Source organism: Haliotis rubra, unplaced genomic scaffold, assembly GCF_003918875.1.
Source record: "Haliotis rubra isolate DU_JTF1 unplaced genomic scaffold, ASM391887v1 Scf530, whole genome shotgun sequence".
Taxonomy (NCBI): domain Eukaryota; kingdom Metazoa; phylum Mollusca; class Gastropoda; order Lepetellida; family Haliotidae; genus Haliotis; species Haliotis rubra.
The window spans coordinates 146,558-172,025 of record NW_025767225.1 but is presented as its reverse complement, the minus strand read 5'-3'; the positions used below and the strand labels follow the sequence as shown (position 1 = coordinate 172,025).

General features: G+C 41.7%; 1 protein-coding gene across 1 annotated transcript; it reads right to left on the bottom strand.

Annotated features, from left to right (window-relative positions):
* Positions 1-25,468, bottom strand: LOC124253059 (aldehyde dehydrogenase, mitochondrial-like). The gene is made up of 14 exons (XM_046686780.1): positions 25,365-25,468; positions 17,414-17,518; positions 15,395-15,535; positions 14,884-15,010; positions 14,259-14,320; positions 13,690-13,818; positions 11,463-11,576; positions 10,914-11,016; positions 10,419-10,603; positions 9,250-9,414; positions 5,224-5,381; positions 3,520-3,594; positions 1,690-1,729; positions 1-913 (listed from the first exon to the last, which is right to left on the bottom strand). Exons 1-14 carry the CDS (start codon positions 25,410-25,412, stop codon positions 881-883), a joined length of 1,485 nt encoding a protein of 494 aa, XP_046542736.1. The 5' UTR covers positions 25,413-25,468; the 3' UTR covers positions 1-880.

Sequence of the window (25,468 nt, the reverse complement as noted above, 5' to 3'; positions counted from 1 at the left end):
GACGAAACTCATCTTTTATTCATAACAGACAAGTCAACGTTACATCCTCACTGGGTATAAGACTGGATAATGATGACTCAATCTGCTTAACAAAGACATCCGCGTCATGTAATGACAACAAAGTCAAAAAGTTGAGTTCAGTTTAACGTAAGACATTTTGTGCTTCTAAAAATGTTGTCAGCACACAACCTGCATGAAAGACTACAATAAAGACTTGATAAACTACATGTTGTCAACACACAACCTGCATGAAAGACTACAATATAAACTTGATAAACTACATGTTTATTGCAGCATATGTGAAAAACGCCCTTAATTTGTTGATCACAGACATTGACGAGTCACAGAGGTCAGGTTTGTGCGCATGGGTTCAAAATAACCTGGGAATGATTTGTATCAGGTTTAGGATTCACAGTGTACATCCATTGAAACAAATATAGGTTATTTTTACTTTTGAAGGACAAAAGCTACACTTGTGTAAATATGTAAACTCCAGTAAAATGTTTTGAGCAGAAATATGATTACCGGACACAAATGCATTCATGCATGTTGTGCCTTCATCTTGTATTGGTTGTTTGTTCAAGCACTCACAATCTTGGTAAACACAGGAAGTGTTTGTGCATCCCTCGTCCATGCAGCTTCAAGGAATTTCGATCACAATACATAAAAATAATACTTTGTGTGATGAGTAGAAAAATGCTGATATCTGAGTAAATATATAGGCATACTTAACAGGTTACCATGGTTAGAAAACTTTGAAATGAGTCCTGAGGAAAGCAGCTTCTGCCCGACATCTGTGTGTATGCGAATGAAGGAAACCACACAATTATGGCACAGATTGTCCTCCATAGTATGAAAGGTCTTTTATCTGACATGGCTGCTAGGAGTTCTTCTGTGGGATTTTGATGGTCACCTGAAAAAACAACCCAATTGAAGTGAGATCTTTACTTACTATCTATTTGGCTCATGATCCTATCATCAAAATCACATGGCTGAATGAGGTTTACGAATAAATTGGTAGTTTCAACATTAATTAATGAAAAAGGCTCAAGAGAATAGCAATAATACTTTTAAACAAACATGCTACCTTGCTTTTTGTTTAACACAATATTTAAATTAAATGACATAGCCTTCAAATGATCTGCATAGACAAGGCGGTGGGGTAGTCTAGTGATTAAAGCATTTGCTCGTCAGGCCAAAGGCATGGGTTCAATTCCCTACACAATACAATGTGTGAAGCCAATTTCTGGTGTACCCCGCCACGATATTGCTGGAATATTGCTAAAAGCTGTATAAAACTAAACTCACTCACTGAATAGACAAGAGAGAGATTTTGTGACCAAGGCTATGATAAAACTCAGTCATTAAAGTCCCCACCTCGTGCGACCTAAACCATTTAGTGAGAGAGCGAGTTTAGTTTTACGCCGCAATATTCCAGCAATATCAGAGACACCAGAAATGGGCTTCACACTTTGAACTCATGTGAGGAATCGAACCCAGGTCTTAGAGTGAACGCTTTTACCACTAGGCTACCTCACTGCCCCCTAAACCATTTAGTCAACCACAGGAATCCCTACAGAACTTGGAGAATAACAGTAAATGCCGAGTCGGTGATGTTCCCCCACATCGACCCGTACATGACAACAACTGACCCCAATGATGGGGTTTACATTCATCACCTTTACTTACCGTTTTAGTCTCAGTGTATTGTTTGAGAGCCTCCTCACCTCTACAAATAGATAACGTAAACATCAACACTGTGACCCAATCCAATCCATGGACATATACAATTGGAGAACAAACTCTGTTCCATGTACAGTTGTTCTGGCCATACAACCTTGCAGAGCAATAGACAATTTCTCAGTGACTGATGAAAATCTTCCAAACTTCCTGTGACACAAGAGTTCGTTTTGGTAGTAGGTCAAACTTAGTTCCATAGTTTTTGACCATATAGCTTTGTGTGTTGCTTACAGTTTCCAGAGGACATAACTATGTATTTACAACTGTCGTTATTCCCAAGACACAACAGTCTGAAATGTCTGGGACACAGATGTAAACATATACACTGTGTTGGAATAGTATACATTGCAGCCTGTAAACACTTGAGGCAAACAAGGGGTTGATAGCATGAACAACTAACTACAACATTAAGTAACATCGCAGTCACATGAGTTTGGGTTCCCTGGGCAACCACTGACTACTGCAGACTTACACAAATCTCATACAGCTCCACCAAACTCCATCAGGCAGTACAAATCTGTCCTGATTGAGTTTTGTGGCAAATCTACTTATAGTACTGGCCTGTAAGTATTACATAGAACCCACTGTTTCAAGTCAACTTATAGTACTGGCATGTAAGTATTACAGAGAACAACCCACTGTTTCAAGTCAACTTATAGTACTGGCATGTAAGTATTACATAGAACAACCCACTGTTTCAAGTCAACTTATAGTACTGGCATGTAAGTATTACAGAGAACAACCCACTGTTTCAAGTCAACTTATAGTACTGGCATGTAAGTATTACACTGTTTCAAGTCAACTTATAGTACTGGCCTGTAAGTATTACAGAGAACAACCCACTGTTTCAAGTCAACTTATAGTACTGGCATGTAAGTATTACAGAGAACAACCCACTGTTTCAAGTCAACTTATAGTACTGGCCTGTAAGTATTACAGAGAACAACCCACTGTTTCAAGTCAACTTATAGTACTGGCATGTAAGTATTACAGAGAACAACCCACTGTTTCAAGTCAACTTATAGTACTGGCATGTAAGTATTACAGAGAACAACCCACTGTTTCAAGTCAACTTATAGTACTGGCATGTAAGTATTACATAGAACAACCCACTGTTTCAAGTCAACTTATAGTACTGGCATGTAAGTATTACAGAGAACAACCCACTGTTTCAAGTCAACTTATAGTACTGGCATGTAAGTATTACATAGAACAACCCACTGTTTCAAGTCAACTTATAGTACTGGCCTGTAAGTATTACAGAGAACAACCCACTGTTTCAAGTCAACTTATAGTACTGGCATGTAAGTATTACAGAGAACAACCCACTGTTTCAAGTCAACTTATAGTACTGGCCTGTAAGTATTACAGAGAACAACCCACTGTTTCAAGTCAACTTATAGTACTGGCATGTAAGTATTACAGAGAACAACCCACTGTTTCAAGTCAACTTATAGTACTGGCATGTAAGTATTACAGAGAACAACCCACTGTTTCAAGTCAACTTATAGTACTGGCATGTAAGTATTACAGAGAACAACCCACTGTTTCAAGTCAACTTATAGTACTGGCATGTAAGTATTACAGAGAACAACCCACTGTTTCAAGTCAACTTATAGTACTGGCATGTAAGTATTACAGAGAACAACCCACTGTTTCAAGTCTACTTATAGTACTGGCATGTAAGTATTACAGAGAACAACCCACTGTTTCAAGTCAACTTATAGTACTGGCATGTAAGTATTACATAGAACAACCCACTGTTTCAAGTCAACTCACAGTTCTCTCCCTTGACCCGACATCTTATAGCCTCCGAATGGCGTCTGGCAGGTCACAATATCATAGCAGTTCACCCTACAAAGGAATAAAATAACATGCTTGTTAAACTTGGTAAAAGCTTGAGTTCTTATTAAACATATGAAGATCATATTTTACATCGGGTTTTTTTCAAAAAATGTTTTGCAGAACCTGATTTTCAGATAACCACTAGTTCATGATCACCTCCAAGGAGCCACAAAACCTAATTAACTCAATATGATTTGATTCAAGATCAACCATCAACAGTTAACTTTATTGATCTAGAATTTTAAACCATAGCAATACTGGAATGCATTGTCAGTTGGTGTCAATACAGACATATATGTCTGGAACATTCTGTATTTTCATCTCTGAGGTCCACTGGACAGAATGTCTGCACAGGGTGCATGTAACACAAACATTTGTACGGTGAAACCTGCCAACACCGGCACCTGTCTAATCCAGCACACTGTCAAAACCGGCGTCAAATTTTGGTCCCACAAATTAACAATAATATTATGATCACTTAAACATTGTCGAACCTGTCTATTCCATATTCAGGCAGGACTTTCCGGTTGCAACAAGCGATTTTACTGTAGCTAACCCTGTCTAAACCGGCATGGGTATGAGCAGTCCAATCAAGGACCCATAATCCAATACACTAGTTAATCCTCTTGTCACGCTAGGTAATCAGGTAGAAGTGATTCCGCGGTGAATCAAACGCTCTAAGCCGCCATGGGTATGAGCAGTCCAATCATGGTCCCTTAATCCAATACATCATCAACATTGTTTTTATTCGTTGCACAATTACTAAAGATCATGTTGGAAAATATCGTCACTGTCTAATCCGGCACCCTGTCTAAACCAGCATTTTATTTTGGTCCCGTGGGTTGCCGGTTTAGACAGGTTCCACTGTACTTGTTGTTACACTGTGTCGAGTTTAGCATGAAGGTAATAAAAGGCCTGTTTGCCAGAGAGTCAGTACAGATTGCATGAGTGGGGTATCCATGTAAAATTGACGCACAATATCTCAGTGGTTTAGCACCATAAAACTGGCGCTAGGCATGAAGTGCAGTGACCGTCAACACAACATCAAACAGGGTTCGAAATACCCCATATATTAGGGTGCCATGGCACAGTAAATATTGAAATGGCAAGGCTAAAAAATGTTCTCGTGCCCTTTTGACACGCCTAATATTTTAGAGACTTTACTTACATTAAGTCATTTAATCCCCAATTATTTTTTTCAAAATTGAATAATACCATACATATTTGAATGCTCATAAACCAATTTCTTTTTTTAACAATAAATTTCAAATGATCATCATCATTGTCATTTATTCTAAAAACGTGGGCATACTCGATTTCTGAAAGGCACACCTAAAATATTTGTCTGGTGCCCTAAGGCACACTTAGAAAAACAAGTATTTCTATCTCATTCACTTTACTCAGTACCATAGACAGGAGTTTCAAAAAACAAATTTATCTTAAAAAATGTCCACATAATGAAATGTTACATTAACTTAGTAACACATGACTTTTGACTAAAACGTTTTAGAAGTCATCACAAGCTTATGTCAACTGTTCAACACCAACAAGGAGTCTAGGGAATACTGTCTCAGCAAGCATTTGAAATAAGTAATGATACTGGCAAGATTGGAATGGTTTCCATGACAACAGCCTCACCACACACTGCCGGCCTGGAGCTTCTGTGACAGCATGAGTGCCTTGTTAATGTCGTTTGTGATGACGCCTGCCGCCAGACCGTACTTGGTGGCGTTGGCTCTCTCTAGAACCTCCTCCACGTCACGGAACTTGATGATGGACTGTACTGGTCCGAATATCTGCAGGTAGAATTGAATTCAGTGTGTTAGTGACGGGTTTGGTCTAAGGCCACTTTCAACTGTAATGTAATACATGCATCGTGATGTGGAAGAAAAGTGATGTGTTCAGAGTTTTGCCACAAAACCCTACAATATAAGTTGTTCACTAGTCACGAGGGGGGCCATGGGTTGATGTACCCTCGATGTTTGTATCTGTAACATAAAGAAACATCGAGGGTACATCAATCCAGGGCCCCCGAGGGACCAGTGAACAACATATTTATCTTACCGAACACCTCAATGTTAATTTTAAATTGTTTGAAGCATGGGTACATATCGGTAGATTTTGCTGACAAGAAAATCAGATTTAGAGTTATCTCCCTTCCATCGATTTGCATTCGCAAAACATCGGTAATTTTTGTGATGCAATGTTATTCGAGATAAAGAAATACTACCACGAAGTACAGAATGAGTTGCCATTGACAGCGGGGTACATTGAAATGTTACTCGCTTATGAGCAGGGTAAATTTAAAATAATAGAAGAACTCTCAGCCAATCAGACAGCGACATTAATGTGTGAGGTAAGATAAGTATGGTTGTAGTACTGACAAACATATGGCCAAATTCAGGAAACATGTGTGACAGGGTGTGTGATTCAACCAAAATCACAAGATCCTATCCTATCAAAGGGAAGCAACTATGCTCATCTACTTGCACCACTTTAAGTTGCATGGCCATCCATCCTCCCTTTCATACATAAAATATGCATCAAATTTGCAATTATCTAAGGGAAGCAACTATGCTCATCAAACTGTCACACTTTACGTTAAATGAACTTCCATGCTCCCAACTCTTCCCAAGATATGTGTAAGGTTCGCAGCTTGGGGTGAGTAAATGTTTTTTGGCATGCGCTATTTCATGTTCTAAACAGTAAAGTCCACAAAAAGCAAACCTGTATCCCACACAGCAATCATAAGGACACTGCTCTCGACACACCTAACACAACCTACCTCCTCCCTAGCTATCCTCATGCTCTCAGTGACATCGGAGAACACTGTAGGCTTGATGAAGTAGCCCTTGTCCCCCATACACTCTCCTGTCTCCTCCCCCCCTCTCTACCTACCTCTTTCCTAGCTATCCTCATGTCAGTGACATCGGAGAACAGTGTAGGCTTGATGAAGTAGCCCTTGTTCCCCATACACTCTCCTGTCTCCTCCCCATCTCTCTACCTACCTCCTCCCTAGCTATCCTCATGTTGTCAGAGACATCGGAGAACAGTGTCGGCTTGATGAAGTAGCCCTTGTCCCCCATACACACTCCTGTCTCCTCCCCCCCCTCTACCTACCTCCTCCCTAGCTATCCTCATGCTGTCAGTGACATCGGAGAACTCTGTAGGCTTGATGAAGTAGCTCTTGTCTCCCATACACTCTCCTGTCTCCCCTCCCGCCCCTCTCTACCTACCTCCTCTCTAGCTATTCGTATGCTGTCAGTGACATCGGAGAACACTGTAGGCTTGATGAAGTAGCCCTTGTCCCCATACACTCTCCTGTCTCCTCCCCCCTCTCTACCTACCTCCTCCCTAGCTATCCTCATGTTGTCAGTGACATCGGAGAACACTGTAGGCTTGATGAAGTAGCCCTTGTCCCCCATACACACTCTCCTGTCTCCCCCCCTCTCTACCTACCTCCTCCCTAGCTATCCTCATGTTGTCAGTGACATTGGAGAACACTGTAGGTTTGATGAAGTAGCCCTTGTCCCTCATACACTCTCCTGTCTCCTCCCCCCTCTCTACCTACCTCCTCCCTAGCATTCCTCATGCTGTCAGTGACATCGGAGAACAGTGTCGGCTTGATGAAGTAGCCCTTGTCCCTCATACACAACCCTGTCTCCTCCCCCCTCTCAATCTACCTCCTCCCTAGCTATCCTCAAGTTGTCAGTGACATTGGAGAACACTGTAGGTTTGATGAAGTAGCCCTTGTCCCTCATACACTCTCCTGTCTCCTCCCCCCTCTCTACCTACCTCCTCCCTAGCATTCCTCATGCTGTCAGTGACATCGGAGAACAGTGTCGGCTTGATGAAGTAGCCCTTGTCCCTCATACACAACCCTGTCTCCTCCCCCCTCTCAATCTACCTCCTCCCTAGCTATCCTCAAGTTGTCAGTGACATCGGAGAACACTGTAGGCTTGATGAAGTAGCCCTTGACCCCCATAAACTCTCCTGTCTCCTCCCAATCTCTCTACCTACCTCCTCCCTAGCTATCCTCAAGTTGTCAGTGACATCTGAGAACAGTGTCGGCTTGATGAAGTAGCCCTTTTCCCCCATACACTCTCCTGTCTCCTCCCCCCTCTCTATCTACCTCCTCCCTAGCTATCCTCATGCTGTCAGTGACATCGGAGAACACTGTAGGCTTGATGAAGTAGCCCTTGTCCCCATACACTCTCCTCCTGTCTCCTCCCCCTCTCTACCTACCTCCTCCCTAGCTATCCTCATGCTGTCAGTGACATCGGAGAACACTGTAGGCTTGATGAAGTAGCCTTTGTCCCTCATACACACTCCTGTCTCCTCCCCCTTCTCTACCTACCTCCTCCCTAGCTATCCTCATGCTGTCAGTGACATCGGAGAACACTGTAGGCTTGATGAAGTAGCCCTTGTCATCCATACACTCTCCTGTCTCCTCCCCCCTCTCTACCTACCTCATCCCTAGCTATCCTCATGCTGTCAGTGACATCGGAGAACAGTGTAGGCTTGATGAAGTAGCCCTTGTCCCCCATACACTCTCCTGTCTCCTCCCCTACTCTACCTACCTCCTCCCTAGCTATCCGCATGTTGTCAGTGACATCGGAGAACAGTGTAGGCTTGATGAAGTAGCCCTTGTCCCCCATACACTCTCCTGTCTCCTCCCCTCTCTACCTACCTCCTCCCTAGCTATCCTCATGTTGTCAGTGACATCGGAGAACACTGTAGGCTTGATGAAGTAGCCCTTGTCCCCATACACACTCCTGTCTCCTCCCCCTCTACCTACCTCCTCCTAGCTATCCTCATGCTGTCAGTGACATCGGAGAACACTGTAGGCTTGATGAAAGTAGCCCCTTGTCCCCATACACTCTCCTCCTGTCTCCTCCCCCCCCACTACCTCCTCCCTAGCTATCCTCATGCTGTCAGTGACATCGGAGAACACTGTAGGCTTGATGAAGTAGCCCTTGTCCCCCATACACACTCCTGTCTCCTCCCCCCTCTACCTACAGTCAAATCCCGATGAGTCGAATGCCGGTGTCTCGAATATTACGCATAACTCGAAATACCTGTCGGTCCCGACCATTCCCTGTTATAGTTGTCATCATTTGAATACCGGTTACCCGAATTCGACTCATAAATACACACGATGACTCGAGAAGAAAATTTGGTCCCATGAGATTCAAACAACAGCAATCTTGTATACATAAGCCGAAGTCAGTCAATGAGAAGTTGATTGGTGTAGCAAACTGATCCAATTAACAAACCAGCGCAGCTCACACCTTTCCGCCTTTGACGGGTGAGTTCAAAAGGCAGATTAGTGATTTTACGGAAATCACAGTCTGTGCTAATCAGACTGGAACTGATAAGGTGCCCCTATTAGTGATAGGGAAATCATTAGGTAAACAAATGCTTAGGCGGAGGAATTAGGACTGGATCATCTTTTTTTCTACCTCATAGACATACCTATGTCTCGAATACATCGATAAGTCGAATCTATTACTTGGTCCCCAGAGATTCGACTCATCGGGATTTGTCTGTACCTCCTCCCTAGCTATCCGCATGTTGTCAGTGACATCGGAGAAAACTGTAGGCTTGATGAAGTAGCCCTTGTCCCCCATACACTCTCCTGTCTCCTCCCCCCTCTCTACCTACCTCCTCCCTAGCTATCCTCATGCTGTCAGTGACATCGGAGAACACTGTAGGCTTGATGAAGTAGCCCTTGTCCCCCCATCTCTCGCCCCCGTACTGCAGCTTGGCGCCCTCATCCTTGCCACTCTTTATCATGTCCAGGATCTTTTTAAACTGTGCATCGTCCAACTACAGCCAACGGAAGGTACAGTTAGCCACATGAGGCTGTAACAACAACGGGGCTGACAGACTTGCTACCATGATGTTCCTCCAGTTATCCAAGCATATAATGTGTAATTGTGTGAACCAGATAACAAACAGATGAAAAGCTTAACTGTTTAATGCTGACAATTCAAGGAGCATGATCAATCAGGACATGGGATTTTAATGTATGATAAGCAAATCCTGGTATGACCAAGGGACATAACTCATTCCACATTTGGAATGGCCAGTGATAACAGCATTGTACATTCCAGTCCTGGTTGAGAATACTCCTGGTTGAGAACTATGCCTCCATCACATCAGAACAGTTAAGGCTCTGATCCACGTCTCCGTCAGAATGCTGATCCCGTCGACGTTTATAGTTTGAGTGATATTACCATAATACACTGTACCCAATGCATGTCAAACAAAAGAGTCATTCACACTGCATGCACTGAAATATTGGCCCAGATTTTTGAGGTAGTGGGTTTTACTGAAACAAAGTGTCACTAAATACTCGGATATAGTATTCATGCGGACTCAGAAATCTGGTATCTTTCTTTGTCACACAGTGGATGAAAAGGAACAGCTGTTTGCCCTATGTTCTCTCCACTGTACCAACATATCAAAACGTTTCTCATCCTCTATTTATCACGAGGACATCTTTGGCATCTTTAAGATCATATATATATACTTTGACTTTTTGTGCTTTCAGTGACATCTGCTTCATACTCCAAATGTTTGACCATAAAAGGCTTTAACTTCTCTGTTATGTTCACACTCATCCACTGTAGACACCACTGTTTGATGGTTCATTTCAGACCAGTGGTTTACACAACAGAACTAGGTTTAGGTTAAAAAGAAACACACTGGACTTTCGACTGACTTAGACAGGTGGACTTGTGGATGAGTCTAACCCTGACATCTGTTATAACCAAGAAGAATGTTGAATGTAAAACAGATTCTGACTATGAAGAGCGTGTAGGTATCACCTGAGGCCCCTGCTGCGTCATGACATCATACGGATCTCCTACGATGCGGTTCTCTGCCATGGTTTTCGCGACCTCCACGAACTTGTCATAGATCCCTTCCTGCACGAACGTCCTTGACCCTGCACAGCAGTTCTGGCCGTGGTTGGTCATGATGGCGGCGTGGGCCCACATGGCTGCATCTTCCACTGTGGAAACAATACTCACATTTCAAAACTGAAATCAATGGTGCATTTCTGAACTAGGAACTGACGTGCATATTTATGCTCAGCAAATAAGCAAATACATATTCAAGTCAATTTTTATAACATAAATACATTAACAATATTACCTTCAAATACTCCTGTTTAATCATTCAAAGAATGCCATTACTAGACAACCAATCAGTGACAATATGATGGCAAAGTAGTAATTTTAGCTCAGTTTAATTGACATAATTATTGTTATTCTGGCCAGGAAATCCAGATACTCATGAGGTCATCACATGGAGTGACTCACCGTCAGCATCAGCAAGGATGATGAGAGGACTCTTCCCCCCGAGCTCCAGACTGACCCTCTTCAGGTTGCTGCGTCCGGCAGCCTGCATGATGAGGTGGCCCACCTACGTGAAGAACAGGGCAATGTTTTGTGAACAAATAAATAAACAATCAAACTAGTGTCTTTTAACAAACTGAACAATGTGCCCTTTAAATATTTAATCATACATTGTGTCCTTTACATATTTAATGACATATTACATCCTTTAAATAATTTTACATTGTGTCCTTTATATAATTATACATTGTGTCCATTATATATTTCATTACACATTGTGTCCTTGAGATAATTATTTTTTTATTATAAAAGTGATTGCTGCATGTAACTATAGTGCACTGTTATCTTAGTGGCTACTTTATATAGTCTCAGAGTTGTCTCCCTTTTGTGGTTCTTCTGCATGCACGGAGGAGAAATCCCATAAAGATTTGATACAAACATATGTCCATGGGAAACCATATAATTCAGGAATCTCCACGGGGTGAGACTGGAACAGTGTAACGATCTGCTTACTTCAGTGGAGCCAGTGAAGGCCACCTTGTCCACGTCCATGTGTTCAGCGATGGCGGCGCCGGCCGTGGGTCCGAACCCAGGAACAATGTTGACAACTCCTGGGGGGAATCCTGCCTACAACACAATGATCATAGACATAGGGGATCTGGACAACTAATCATCAAATATTCCTGAACACACACAGCTGGTCAAACTCTCAATGAGTAATTACACAGGTATCATCAGTTTTCTCTCAGATAAGACACACATGCCAATAGAATGCTGGAAATACAGTTATATAAATATGATCCACTGAAAACATATGACAAAAACATCTGAATTTCCTCAAATTTGAGAATTACTAATTAATGCTTAATTCAGATGTAAATTCTCACTGAAAACTACAACTGTGTAGCGGGCAATATTGTTTTGTGGCTAAAAATGGGGAGAGTTGCATCGCTTTAGTAGGTCTGTTCATTAATGATGGCAATTCTACATGAGGGATCACAGCAAGTGGTCTACCTCCTTAATGAAAGCCCCAGCATACAGGGCAGTGATGGGTGTCTGTTCACCTACCTCCTTAATGAGAGCCCCAGCATACAGAGTGGTGATGGGCGTCTGTTCACCTACCTCCCTAATGAGTGCCCAAGCATACAGAGTGGTGATGGGCGTCTGTTCACCTACCTCCTTAATGAGAGCCCCTGCATACAGAGCGGTGATGGGCATCTGTTCACCTACCTCCTTAATGAGGGCCCCAGCATACAGAGCAGTGATGGGCGTCTGTTCACCTACCTCCTTAATGAGAGCCCCTGCATACAGAGCGGTGATGGGTGTCTGTTCACCTACCTCCTTAATGAGAGCCCCAGCATACAGGGCAGTGATGGGCGTCTGTTCACCTACCTCCTTAATGAGAGCCCCAGCATACAGAGCGGTGATGGGCGTCTGTTCACCTACCTCCTTAATGAGAGCCCCTGCATACAGAGCAGTGATGGGCGTCTGTTCACCTACCTCCTTAATAAGAGCCCCTGCATACACAGCTGTGATGGGCGTCTGTTCACCTACCTCCTTAATGAAAGCCCCTGCATACAGAGTGGTGATGGGTGTCTGTTCACCTACCTCCTTAATGAGAGCCCCTGCATACAGAGTGGTGATGGGCGTCTGTTCACCTACCTCCTTAATGAGAGCCCCTGCATACAGAGTTGTGATGGGCGTCTGTTCACCTACCTCCTTAATGAGAGCCCCTGCATACAGAGCAGTGATGGGCGTCTGTTCACCTACCTCCTTAATGAGAGCCCCTGCATACAGAGCAGTGATGGGCGTCTGTTCACCTACCTCCTTAATGAGAGCCCCAGCATACAGAGCGGTGATGGGTGACTGTTCACCTACCTCCTTAATGAAAGCCCCTGCATACAGAGTGGTGATGGGTGTCTGTTCACCTACCTCCTTAATGAGAGCCCCAGCATACAGAGCTGTGATGGGCGTCTGTTCACCTACCTCCTTAATGAAAGCCCCTGCATACAGAGTGGTGATGGGTGTCTGTTCACCTACCTCCTTAATGAGAGCCCCTGCATACAGAGCAGTGATGGGCGTCTGTTCACCTACCTCCTTAATGAAAGCCCCTGCATACAGAGTGGTGATGGGTGTCTGTTCACCTACCTCCTTAATGAAAGCCCCTGCATACAGAGCAGTGATGGGCGTCTGTTCACCTACCTCCTTAATGAGTGCCCCTGCATACAGAGCAGTGATGGGCGTCTGTTCACCTACCTCCTTAATGAAAGCCCCTGCATACAGAGTGGTGATGGGTGTCTGTTCACCTACCTCCTTAATGAAAGCCCCTGCATACAGAGCAGTGATGGGCGTCTGTTCACCTACCTCCTTAATGAAAGCCCCTGCATACAGAGTGGTGATGGGCGTCTGTTCACCTACCTCCTTAATGAGAGCCCCTGCAAACAGAGCTATGATGGGTGTCTGTTCACCTACCTCCTTAATGAGAGCCCTGCATACAGAGTGGTGATGGGCGACTGTTCACCTACCTCCTTAATGAAAGCCCCTGCATACAGAGTGGTGATGGGCGTCTGTTCACCTACCTCCTTAATGAGAGCCCTGCATACAGAGTGGTGATGGGCGACTGTTCACCTACCTCCTTAATGAGAGCCCCTGCATACAGAGTGGTGATGGGCGACTGTTCACCTACCTCCTTAATGAGAGCCCCTGCATACAGAACGGTGATGGGCGTCTGTTCACCTACCTCCTTAATGAGAGACCCTGCAATCAAAGCGGTGATGGGTGTCTGTTCTGCAGGTTTTAGAACAATGGTACAACCACAGGCGAGAGCTGGAGCCCACTTCCATGACACCATGGCCAGGGGATAGTTCCACTGAAACAAATCATATCCGTCAACATATCTGTAAATCATGTACTAATTCAGTTTGAAGGCCTAAAACTCAAAAGATCATTATGTGCTGTCATGTATAATAATCATGTTTATTTTACTCCAAAACATTTAGAAATTCAGTCACCAATACTGAACCATATCATCATCAGATGCTTGACTGGTATTTCAGAAGATGCTACTTGATGAACATAAAGAATTTTCTGGATTGCATCTTCTTTTCATTCTTTGATACAACGTTTTTCGGGGCCTATTCCAGCCCCATCATCAGGTTTCTTTATGTTCCTGTCATTATCATTCCACAATATTTTAATGTTGGTAACTGGCATCAAGCTACATCTCCATATCCATTATGTGTCATATTGCATCGAAGATTGTGTGTCTTTTTCAAAAAAACACTAAGTTTTTTAATATCAGTATCTCACCGGGATGATCTGTCCGCACACACCAACAGGCTCGCGCCGTGTGAACGTGAAGTAGCTTCCATCTGAAGGATCAGTGAGTGAGTGAGGTCAGTTTTACATCACTTTTAGCACTACACCTGCAATATCACGGCAGGGGACACGAGAAATGGGCTTTACACATTGTACCCATGTGGGGAATCAAACCCGGGTCTTCAGCTTGACCAGTGGACGTTTTAACCCCTAGACTACCCCACCGTCCTGTTAGGAATTGAAACTCCACAGCACAGTGGGCATGTGCATTTACTTACTGGTGGTGGTGGAATGTAGTGAAGTGACCATCCAATACACATAACAATACACCTGCTATACTATTAAACACATCCAATCATCAATGAGAACCAACCAATCCACTTAAATAGAAAATGTCCGGTCAATTAATGTAACAATGGCTTTAAAGCAATTGTACATTATAGCAGACAACAGATATATTATCAATCAGTATAATATATTTCACATGTAACCACATATATGTCTGTCACTATGTAGAGTCTACATGTCTGATGGGATTCTCTTGTCACGGCAAAGAGTATGTGATCATTGAGATTAACACTACAATTCCCTGTCATAATGGCTCTGGACGACTCACCAACAGGGATTGTCTGACCAGTGATCTTGTCACACCAGCCGGCGAAGTAGCGGAAACAGTCAATGGTTGCTCCGATGTCATCCACAGAATCCAGGAATGGCTTCCCATTATCCAGAGTCTCCAGACTCTGTCAACACAACAACATAAGGTTAGAGCTAACAACTTATAATATGCGGGACATTTAGTTCCAGACCCCAATAGGTATACATCTACAAATGTTAGTTCTCATTAACTAGAAAGATCATTGGGCAATGTTTCTCAACCAGTTCACAATGCTGTAATTTTATTATTCTTACTAGAAAAAAAAAGAATAACAGAAAATGTAAACATGTTTGTCTTGTTTTAGAACTTGGTACAAACCTGAGGACAAGTGAATAAAGCACCAGTCTTTAAACGAAATCTAAGCTGGAATACCCAGGGGTGAAGTGGAAACATGGTATATTGGTTATATATGATGATGGATTCATGGAGGTAAGCTGCAGCGGAAGAGGTCTGTGGTTTGATTGCTTACTGCGATGTACTCCTTATCCCGCTCCAGCAGATCTGCAAACTTGGTGATGAGAGCTGCTCTCTTGGATGCGTCCATCGTCCTCCATGCTGACCCTGTCCTGAAGGCCGACCGGGCTGATGCTACTGCCAGGTCCACATCAGCCTGTTGGACACAACTGTCATCTACACTCTGACACAATGTGTCAGACACAACAGTCATCTACACACTGACACAATGTGTCCAACACAAGTGTCATCTACACACTGGCACAATGTGTCGGACACAACAATCATCTACACACTGACACAATGTGTCGGACACAACAATCATCTACACACTGACACAATGTGTCGGACACAACAGTCATCTACACACTGACACAATGTGTCGGACACAACAATCATCTACACACTGACACAATGTGTCGGACACAACAATCATCTACACTCTGACACAATGTGTCAGACACAACAATCATCTACACACTGACACAATGTGTCGGACACAACAATCATCTACACACTGACACAATGTGTCAGACACAACAGTCATCTACACACTGACACAATCTGTTTTACACAACTGTCATCTACACACAGACGCAATGTGAGCGACACAACAGTCATCTACACACTGACACAATGTGTCAGACACAACAGTCATCTACACACTGACACAATCTGTTTTACACAACTGTCATCTACACACTGACACAATGTGTCGGACACAACAATCATCTACACACTGACACAATGTGTCGGACACAACAATCATCTACACACTGACACAATGTGTCAGACACAACAATCATCTACACACTGACACAATGTGTCGGACACAACAATCATCTACACACTGACACAATGTGTCAGACACAACAGTCATCTACACACTGACACAATCTGTTTTACACAACTGTCATCTACACACAGACGCAATGTGTCGGACACAACAGTCATCTACACACTGACACAATGTGTCAGACACAACAGTCATCTACACACTGACACAATCTGTTTTACACAACTGTCATCTACACACAGACGCAATGTGTCGGACACAACAGTCATCTACACACAGACACAATGTTTTGGACACAACAGTCATCTACACACTGACACAATCTGTTTTACACAACTGTCATCTACACACAGACACAATGTGTCGGACACAACAGTCATCTACACACTGACACAATGTTTTGGATACAACAGTCATCTCAGACTGACACAATGTGTTGCTTTGGTACTGGGAACTTAATTAATACTTAGTTGCATTTCATTCGCAGTGATTGGGAAGGCGTATCATTTTCAAGATTTACTTATTCAGGGCTGTGCAGTTGGTCCAACATGGAGTCATGATATGGTAAAATCTATAACGTTTCCAGATTGGAACCAAATCTGTATTGTTAAGACTCACAGATCTAAACATTTACAAGCATTCTCCTTAAAATGAAACATGTCAATGTCCAAGTTTTTATATGTTAGTTTTTACTTGTGACTGAGTCAACAATATTCCAGCCTTATGAACACTGACTCTGGGCCATATGAGCTAGTGGTTGATACCATGAGCAATGAGTAATGAGTGATGCTATCAGATTGCGATGACACACTTGTGGTCACGTCACTAAGTCAGACAGCATCCATTTTGGTCCACTCTTACAACAAGCATAGGTGTCTGGGGACAATTCTTACCCAATCTACACAAATCCTTATGAAAAAAATAAACATTCATAAGTTCTAAGTCATTCACAATGTGATATCTCACTACTCTCAATTTACAGAGGAAATATCATTTCTTCGTTACATCCTAGTTTTGAATCTAAAGGTAATATTCTAGTTATTTTACTGTCCTTTGTTGACAGGTTTTCATATTGTTAAAGATTGTCTTTTATTAATCTTTAAATTTTCATAGTCATGATAAGGCTGAAAATTGGCGATGTGACTTTAAATGCTAACTCACTCACTCACACTGTTTACAGAACAGGTATTAATATCATTATCATATACTGAACCAACCTTTCTACAAATGCATGCTCACCTTATCTGCCTCCTGTATCTCACAGATTACCTCCCCTGTGCACGGGTTCAAGGTCGAGAAGGTGCGTCCACTCTGCGCGTCCACCCACTCATTGTTGATGAACAGCTGAAGAAGAAGCAGCATTCATAATCATCACAAGATATCTGGGTACCGTATCACAAGCCTATCGTAGCACCACGACTGTCATAAGTCTGCGTTACAGCATAGGAGGTACGATAGCTGTAGCACTACGACTGTCATAAGTCTGCGTTACAGCATAGGAGGTACGATAGCTGTAGCACTACGACTGTCATAAGTCTGCGTTACAGCATAGGAGGTACGATAGCTTAGCACTACGACTGTCATAAGTCTATGTTACAGCATAGGAGGTACGATAGCTGTAGCACTACGACTGTCATAAGTCTACGTTACAGCATAGGAGGTAAGATAGCCGTAGCACCACGACTGTCATAAGTCTATGTTACAGCATAGGAGGTACGATAGCTGTAGCACCATGACTGTCATAAGTCTATGTTACAGCATAGGAGGTACGATAGCCGTAGCACCACGACTGTCATAAGTCTATGTTACAGCATAGGAGGTACGATAGCCGTAGCACCACGACTGTCATAAGTCTATGTTACAGCATAGGAGGTAAGATAGCCGTAGCACCACGACTGTCATAAGTCTATGTTACAGCATAGGAGGTAAGATAGCCGTAGCCCTACGACTGTCATAAGTCTATGTTACAGCATAGGAGGAACGATAGCCGTAGCACCACGACTGTCATAAGTCTATGTTACAGCATAGGAGGAACGATAACCGTAGCACCACGACTGTCATAAGTCTATGTTACAGCATAGGAGGTAAGATAGCCATAGCACCACGACTGTCATAAGTCTATGTTACAGCATAGGAGGTACGATAGCCGTAGCACCATGACTGTCATAAGTTTATGTTACAGCATAGGAGGTAAGATAGCCGTAGCACTACGACTGTCATAAGTCTATGTTACAGCATAGGAGGTAAGATAGCCGTAGCACCACGACTGTCATAAGTCTATGTTACAGCATAGGAGGTAAGATAGCCGTAGCACCACGACTGTCATAAGTCTATGTTACAGCATAGGAGGTACAATAGCTGTAGCACCACGACTGTCATAAGTCTATGTTACAGCATAGGAGGTAAGATAGCCGTAGCACCACGACTGTCATAAGTCTATGTTACAGCATAGGAGGTACAATAGCTGTAGCACTACGACTGTCATAAGTCTATGTTACAGCATAGGAGGTACGATAGCCGTAGCACCACGACTGTCATAAGTCTATGTTACAGCATAGGAGGTAAGATAGCCGTAGCACCACGACTGTCATAAGTCTATGTTACAGCATAGGAGGTAACGATAGCCGTAGCACCACGACTGTCATAAGTCTATGTTACAGCATAGGAGGAACGATAGCCGTAGCACCACGACTGTCATAAGTCTACGTTACAGCATAGGAGGTACGATAGCTGTAGCCCTACGATAGCTTTGTGAAACGGAGCCCAGGTCGTGAAGAATAGTTTGCTAGCAATCGAAAAATAATTAACAACCTGACCTCAATCCCTTCCTAAAGGATTCAAGTCTCTAGTAAGGAAAACTCAGTGATGTAATATTTTCCAAGTACATTCCAAAAGTAACATGATGAAAATAGTGAAAACTATATCATATCAATCACACATAAACGTGAATAAACTAACTAAACAAGTAACACAACTAACAATCAAAACCACTGATTACTGGTTTTAAAAATTACTCGTATGCATTAAAAGTTTCAAAGTTAATTAAAAGTTAAAGTTTCTCATAAATATATGAAACCAAATAATGCATCACTTTGCTTCAAAGACAAACTCAAGTACTGGAAAAACATACAAATTAATACACAAAAATCCAAATTCAAGCAGGTAATTGTAGTCTTTGTTGTTTACAAGTCTTTGACACAATAAGACAAAACTCTCAGCGGACATCTTGGGTCTGAGGCAATAACATTGGATCCCAGTTAGAAATATCTTTGTACACCACAGTATCAAAGCATCAATAATAATGTCAATACAGATTTATGATAAGTAAAAATAAATAAAGAATTCATTGCCACAGAAATGTACACAATTAATAACATTACCATTGTAAAGATGGACAACAAGACAGCTGAAAATTCAACTTGAAACATTTAATGGATCAGATTTTTTCAAAATAGAATAAACTTTCATGACTGCAGGTCTAAACACATATTTCTGTCCACTCCATATTTCAGGAAAGTGTATTTCATAATTAACTAATATCAAGGACACCCAGTTTCTTAATTATAATAAAAAGGAGCCGAGAGAATTTCTTCATTGAAATCTAGACTTGCGACATAATCTAGACTTGCGACATAATCTAGACTTGCATCTGAGTACATGAGGGGAGGTGGGGTAGCCTAGCGGTTAAAGCGTTCGCTAGTCACACTGAAGACCTGGGTTCGATTCTCCACATGGGTACAATGTGTCAAGCCCATTACTGGTGTCCCCCGCCGTGATATCGCCGGAATATTGCTAAGGCCAGACTATTTTTATTTCTTGTTTTAATTTTTTTTTGTCCTCAGAAAACCTAAAAGCAGGAGGGAAAAAAACAAAAATAGAAATCACCAGTAAAAGTAACATTCCTTTTAAATACTAAATGTATTTTACTTTTGGCAATTTATGAAGTGTATACCACGCAAAAAACAATCTAAAAACATTTTCTTGCATATTTACATTTTGGCCAATAAATATATTAACATCTTATTTTTTGAGCGGGCAAATTAATTAATTAATTTATTTATTAAAAAGCGCCGTGGAATTAATTAATGAATGAATGAATGTATGTATGTATGTATGTATGTATGTATGTATGTATGTATGTATGTATGTATGTATGTATGTATGTATGTATGTATGTATATGTATGTATGTATGTATGTATGTATGTATGTATGTATGTATGTATGTATGTATGTATGTATGTATGTATGTATGTATGTAAAACAAGATATAAAATTAGTCTGGCCTCAAAACTCACTCACTCCATTTACAGTGTGTATGTGTGTATGAGATATTTCTGCATCAAGAAATAATCCTGTGAGTATTTAAACAAAACACTATTATTTTTAACAGATTGTGATCCTAATCCAGCTATTTTGAGACAGAAGCCGTGTGACACATTTGAACTCAATTTTGTAGATGTGTGTGAATCTGAGATTTACAGATAACCCATATTTTGATGGAATTTATATCATAAAATCAGATAACCCATATTCTGTCCTTTATCAAAAAATGAGAGCACTATAGTTACAGTAACTCACCTTTGTTCATTTCCGTGACGATGTGACAGATATAGTCATATGTATAAAAAGCATACTCACTAATCTTGCATACTTTTTGCAGCATTTTGTGACATCAGTCTTGAAATGAACGACTATTCTATTTTCTATGCTGACCAAAGAATAATTACCATCATCTCACATTCCACAGGGGGCGGTGGGGTAGCCTAGTGGTTAAAGCATTCACTTGTCACACCAAAGACCTGGGTTTGATTCGCCACATGGGTACAATCTGTAAAGCCCATTTCTGGTGTCCCCCCGTCGTGATATTGCTGGACTATCTAAGAGTGGCGTAAAACTAAACTCACTAACTCACATTCCACGGTTTTGCTTCAACAATCCAAATTATTTCCTTGCTTTAACTAACATACATACATAAAAAGGTGAGGTGAGGTGAAATTGGGTTTAACGTCGTGCTTGAGAATATTTCGCTCATATGACGACGTACATGCGTGTGTATGTGTATCTGTGGCTGCTGGTACTATAGTACTGTCGGAAATGCTAGAAAAATGCTTTTTAGCCTTAATATCTTTATAAAGGTCATAAATGAACTATGTTGTCAATATATCAACTCGCCTATTGTCTACCTAATTTTTATTTCAATCGATTTAACATTCCCATGCATTTAAAGGGCAGTTTACAGGAGAGAATTTGGTACCAAAACAGCAACTTAATATTTTTTCAGAGTTCAACAACAGAAATCTGAAATAGTCTTTACATTTATGCTAATAATACAGGTGGTGTAAAAATATGAATTAACGTTTTTCCTAAACAAATAAATATTCAATGTTTGTGTTACTTTACTTAATTATCGTTTCTTTATTGAAGAAATATTATTATAAATGTTAAGTCTTGATAAATAAGTTTCCCGTCATGCATGCACATCTTTATCACAGCGTCCACTATGGCCAACGATTTGCAGTCGATTGTTGCAAAGGTTTATAGTTTTTTTCTGCTTAAAAAAGACAGAGGTAAACCTTTCATTAGTTTAGAAAGGGTTTATTACAGAACTTGTTGGCTGTTGGCATGTCTTACCAACAAGTTTATAATATTGTAAACAAATCAGACAAAACCGGGACGTAAAACCATCCTTGACAACTTTGACAAGGGAGTGCTTAGACGGGCGGTCTACAAACTTTATGAGAAGAAAAATATACATATTCTAAAGAAGCTACACCAGTGACTTCGTTAAATCTTTGGCCAATGTTCACAACTAGATTAAACTGACCGAATTACATCCATATGTTTTCAATGAAATATACTGTTGACATGCAAAACATTTATTAAAACGTTGCACATTTCTACAATCAATCGATAAGATAACACAAGTGATTGGACTCTTTCCAATATACAGTAATTCGTATGTTTATTTCAAAACAAACACACATACACAAATGATCCCTTACATAACCGATACGTATACTATACGTACACATATTCAACATTTTGCAGAAAACAGCTATTGAGATGACCCCTCGCCCGAGCGTGTGCTCAGGTGTCAATTTCACCTGCCGATACCGTGGATGCTGATGACGTAACACAGGCAATTAATGTTTGTATCAAATAATGTCCCACTACCCCTTATGTTTCTAAGTTTTTGGTATTTTCATCAGTAAAAACACATTTTAGGGCATGTCTCAAAATTTATTCTCTCGGTCTACATTAGGTAGATGTTTCTTGAAGTGATATTTGTTATTTAAGTAACTGTAATACCTCTGAATTTTACATATAAGTCAAAAAGCATTTTTCTAGCATTTCCGACAGTACTTTAGCCTAGACGTAAGCTGGTTTTATAATGCTAGCCCACTGAGATACCATGCCGCAGTGAAGCATGAATACCCCACTCTGACACAGTATACTGACTCCGAGCCGACCAGTCCTTGTTGTAACCATTAATGCCAAGCGTCAGGCAGGGACCAACAAGTACCATATTTTAACGTCTTTTGGTATGATGCGGTCGGGGATCGAACCTGCGACCTTCCGCTCTCCGGGCGGACGCTCTAACCACCACACCACGGAGGCGGTCATGTGACATTGGAAACAACATAAAAATAAAGCAATACATTAATGTAAACATATCCCACATATGAAAGTGTTATTTCATATTGATTGTGATACTGCTGACTGACTCCCTGCTTGATTCAAGAACTCAAGAACATCGGAATCCTGTTGTTACTGAATGAGTCTGTGCTTTACATATTATGTGGAACTGATAAGTTCAGTAAAACCAGAGCAGATGATATACTCAACAACATTAGAAACGCACCATAATAAAATGCACCGACAATGCTCCTATATCATGGGTACATTTCAGTCTGAAGGGGATATTTCGTATCATATGGGTGGTGCGTTTCTAATGTTGTTCTGTATATTACAAATTAAGGACTATGGAAGCCGAACATCAGGTAAAACTCAATGAATATTTAACATTGGAGGCACGTACGAGACGCAATTAAAACATAAAGAACATGGCATATTGTAATTCAAAGTCATGCACTCTTTCACTATTGAAAGCATGTATGGGCATAATTTGTATATCGGCAGAACTCAGAGGTCATAGTTTGGCCCTATGAGAGTCAGGAGTAGCAGTCTTAGAGTTACCTCCCCTGCCACATTGAGTGAGTGAGTGAGTGGTATGGTTTTAAGCCGGTTTTAGCAATATTCCAGCAATATCATGGTGGGGGACACCAAAAATGGGCTTCCAACATTAAACCCATGTGTGAAATCAGGGCTTGATATAAAAGATGTTAACCTACTTGCACCAGGTGCAACCTAAGATAAAAACCTAGTTGCACCAGCCAAATTCCAGTTGCAACGTAGAGTGTTAAAACATCAGAGGTTTCGGTGCAAATAAACATATTTCTGTCATGTAGTACCATTGAAACCATAGCAACACAGAGACACAGCTGATCCCTGTTTACAATCTTGAGCTATCATAGCCGCGACGTGACTATGAATAGCAATGTTTCGTTGCCATAGCTATTTAAAGTTTAGAACAAAATGGAGCTGACATATTTTTGCTTATATTGTTAGATTTATTGTTGATTTATTTCTCAAAAATGACTTGCACCTGGTGCAAGTTAGACTAATAACTAGGTTGCACCTTGCAAAATTGGGTTGCACCAGTGCAAGTAACAAAGCACTGAATCGAGCCCTGGAAATGGAACCCGGGTCTTGGGCCTGACGAACGAACACTTTAATCACTTATAATCACTAGCACGCACTATCCTACGCACGCAGTCTACACACGCACGCACGCACGCACGCACGCACGCACGCACGCAACGCACGCACGCACGCACGCTGAGACCATGCTGCAGTGTTTACACATAAAAGCTGCCAAACTAATTCAGGCACCTTAACCATAAATGACATATCTATTTTTGATTTATTGTTTGTTTGCATCTTCAACATACAAACATTTGTCATGGTCTTCATGCTAATCGTACACTTGGTAATAATTTAACATAAAGAGAAGAGAGCAAACTGAAAGTGCCTTTTACATTGCAGAAATTTTGAATCATGCTCACTTGGTATGCATTCTATTGTTAGACATTTTCTTTCACATAACATTTTTACATTGATAAAATTTTCAAGAACCATTGGCCACACCACAATGAAAGTTGTGATCATGTGTTCGAATACCGGTCCATGTTTCAAAGTTCGCTATCACCAAACATAGGCTCATGGGTTTCACATATGACCTGCTGTATAGGGTCTGCTGTATAGGGTCTGCTGTATAGGGTCTGCCGTATAGGGTCTGCCGTATTGGGTCTGCCGTATAGGGTCTGCCGTATTGGGTCTGCCGTATTGGGTCTGCCGTGTAGGGTCTGCCGTATTGGGTCTGCCGTGTAGGGTCTGCCGTATAGGGTCTGTTGTATAGGGTCTGCTGTATAGGGTCTGCTGTACTGGGTCTGCTGTATAGGGTCTGCTGTATTGGGTCTGCTGTATAGGGTCGGCTGTATAGAGTCTGCTGTATTGGGTCTGCTGTAAAGGGTCTGCTGTATAGGGTCTGCTGTATTGGGTCTGCTGTATAGGGTCTGCTCTATTGGGTCTGCTGTATAGGGTCTACTGTATTGGGTCTGCTGTAAAGGGTCTGCCTCTAACATGAAGCCCACAACATGTGATATCACTGGAATACTGTAATATTTATAGCATGTTAAACCAAACACAATTACTGCAGATGTGACAGTACTGTAATTACATACACATAGAAATTGTGATGATTGAGAGATGTGGAATTTACCAGATCATATGTACCATAAAATGCATGAATTGGTAAACAATAAATGTACACAAATGGGTAGAGATCTATTAACTCGTACTTTTCATATTTGTGGTCAAGAAATGCCGCCTCGGGTCATCAATATGCTGTTTTTCATTCTCGTTCAGTTACTAATTCCTGTAGTCAAACTGAAAAGGGAAAGCTACACTGACGGCGACTGCTGTCATCTTGACTGAGAGACAATAACTAACTGTACGTACGTCTCCACAGAACACATCAACAGAGCACATCAAAGTATAATACTATATACGGGGGTGTGGCGCGCTGCCGACGTCTACACAGTTTCTCCAAGGTGTCAACTACTTACTTGCTTGTATTTGATTTCGGGATTACGGTTAGGCGTCGGGTCAGACATTGTCACCGGTTATTTCTTGCAAGCACACGTAGGATCACACCTGAGAGATCTGTGAG